This window comes from Apteryx rowi, unplaced genomic scaffold (genome assembly GCF_003343035.1).
Source record: "Apteryx rowi isolate R43461 unplaced genomic scaffold, aptRow1 scaffold_31, whole genome shotgun sequence".
Lineage (NCBI taxonomy): Eukaryota > Metazoa > Chordata > Aves > Apterygiformes > Apterygidae > Apteryx > Apteryx rowi.
In genome coordinates this window covers 1,921,774-1,924,282 of record NW_020449530.1, presented here as the reverse complement: position 1 = coordinate 1,924,282, position 2,509 = coordinate 1,921,774, and the positions used below count along the sequence as shown (strand labels likewise).

General features: G+C 47.2%; 1 protein-coding gene across 1 annotated transcript in view; it reads right to left on the bottom strand.

Moving 5' to 3' along the window:
* HDHD5 (haloacid dehalogenase like hydrolase domain containing 5) overlaps positions 1–11 on the bottom strand; it is a 10,117-nt gene extending 10,106 nt beyond the window's left edge. The window contains exon 1 of the mRNA XM_026070332.1: positions 3–11. Within this exon, the coding sequence (XP_025926117.1) occupies positions 3–11 (9 nt within the window). The remainder of the gene's footprint in view (positions 1–2) is intronic.
* Positions 12–2,509: the final 2,498 nt, after the last annotated feature.

Below are 2,509 nucleotides of genomic sequence, written 5' to 3'. Positions count from 1 at the left end.
ACCTGCGCCATGGCGCCGCCTCCGGCCGCCCCGCGCGTCACAGCGCGGCGCCGCCCGTTGCCATGGCCCGCGGCGGCCGCCGACCGGTTCGCGCCGCTCCGGTCCGGTCAGTTCCAGCCGGTCCTGCGGCAGGCGGCTGCCTCGCCGGGGTGCCTGGCCCCGCGTTTGGGGTACCTGCCTGCGGTGGGGCTGTGGATTTGGGGGGAGATTGGGGCACCACAAAGGGGGGGGGGGAACGTGGCCTTCACATGGGGCCATTTTGCCTACTCTGTGGTCATCTGTGGGCCTCGAGCCCCAGCAAGCTGCTTTACGTGTGCGTTACGATGCCCACGTCCGTAACGGCTCTTCCCCTCCTTTCAACAGCAAATAAGACATTGACGCCCTAGAGATACACCAGCCAGTGCTTGAAATTCAGGAAGCAGTTGGTTTGTGCGTCAGGGCGCAGCACAGAGGGAAGGATGCCGATACTTATGTGTTTTGTAACAATTTACTCCAAGATGGTCTTTTGGGGTGCTCAAACCCTTTCTTTAAACCCTATCTTCATCTCCTTTAAATACACTTCCAAAGTTTTTACTGCGCTGTTTCAGAGAAAAATCTTGAGATTTTGGTAAAGCTGGGAGGCAAGCTGAAGATGGCGAGTGATTACAGAAGCCGGTGTCCATGTTGAAGAAGAGCAGTGAGGCTGGCAGGATTTGATGTGATGGAGGAAAATGAAGCGCTCAAGGGAAACAGATACCAACAGCCCCTGCTAGAGGAAAGCCGTGCAGGATCACTAATGAGGAAAGATTAAGGCTGGAAGAGAGCTCGAGGCTTAGACCCCTCCAAATCAATTATACAGGCCCTTACAGAGGTTTAATTAACCATTTCCCAAAACACACCAGTGGTGGGGGACTCACAGTTTCATTAGTGAACCTATTCCAGTGCCGCATGGCCCTCACAGAGGTTTTACATCTCAGGATATAGCCTTGTTTCGATCTAAGGTTATGACAATTTATCCTTCTTGCAGTGGACATTCAAAGGATCTTCACAGCAGTTTTTTACACGTATGCAAACTCCTGCCATGCCTTCACTCAGTTTTTTTCTATACAAACCCAAGTCTTTTATCCTACAGATCACTATGTTTTCTAAAACTCTGATCATTATTCTTGCTCTCTGATGCACTCTGTCCCAGTGGTTCCCTCTTTCTTGAGGTGAGGCACAGAAATCTTGATACTGAATTTTGCCGAGGTTTTTCTAGTGCTAAATAGAGCTAAAGGTTTGCTTAACGTCCATAGAGAGGAAACGGTGTTTGTTTGCTTTCTGAATAGGCTTACCATCTCCTCACTTCCATGATAAGGACAGGTTTGGCACATATGACTCAGGCGCCCCAGTGTGATTGTTTGCTTTTAGGTTGTTGTTCTGTGAACTCCAATATTTATTCATTTTTGACACACTTTAACTCCCAGAGACCTTTCTGCGGAGCTATTACAGCATCAGCAACAAAAAGTTTTATGTTTGTATAGTTGGTTATTCCTCCTTAAGGGCCCCTACCCTTACTGAATTACTTACCGTTTGTTTTACATCATTTCTACAGCATGCCAAGATCACTTTTATTTCTTAGAAATGTTTGCAGCTCCTCCTGCTCTGGCAAAATTGACGCTGGCCTTGGAGATGCTACTCAAAGTATTCAGTCTCAGCAGCCTCAGCAGCAGGCTGTTGTGGAATCGGGCTTGAAACCTTCTTCCAGTAGCACAACTGAGCCAATTACAGCTACTCTTAAATACACCTTCTTAGCTAGTTACACACCCACTTACAGACTAGGGACTTCCATCTAGAAGACCTTGTTTCCCTTGGCTGCTGAAGAAAAATACAGTCAAAGAGAGAACCAAAGACTTTCTAAAATTAAAAACAAACAAAAAAAAACCCTCAAATGTTTCTCAATTATCCACCAAGCTGATTGTTTCTGGCAGAGGGAAAAAAAAAAAAAAGATAAATGTACTGTAATTTACTCTGATTACGGCTAGGAGGGATTCATCACTTTTTAATGATACGACCACTTGCAGGTTAGATTAGTTGTTTTGGTTACTTGTGTCAGCATCTGTCGGTCATTGAAATTAGGCTGCCCAAACTGTATGTCTGGGGTCCGTCATTCCCTTCTTATTAACTGTAAACGCACTTTTGCCCTTTCCCAGGTTCTGAGACTTGCAGAAAGCTCTGGGAGAGACCTAGCCAGTTCCCTGACATAGGGTGAATTTCATCAGCCCAAGCTGATTTAAAAAACATTTTGTGTATCTAAACATCCTTGAGCTTTTTTTTTTTTCCTCCTGGTGCTTTTTCTCCCCCATTATAGCCAGAGGTCTTATGCATTCATTGCTGGTGCTGCACAAATTTAAGACTGAAGCAGAAGCAGGCTTTCCCCTTGCCCTGGACCAGTGGACCAGCTGTTTTTTTTCACCTGTTTTTGCTACTAACGAGCTTCAAAGGAGGCACAAGCCGCCGGCAGGCGGCGGCGGCGGCGGGGGGCGCCGCG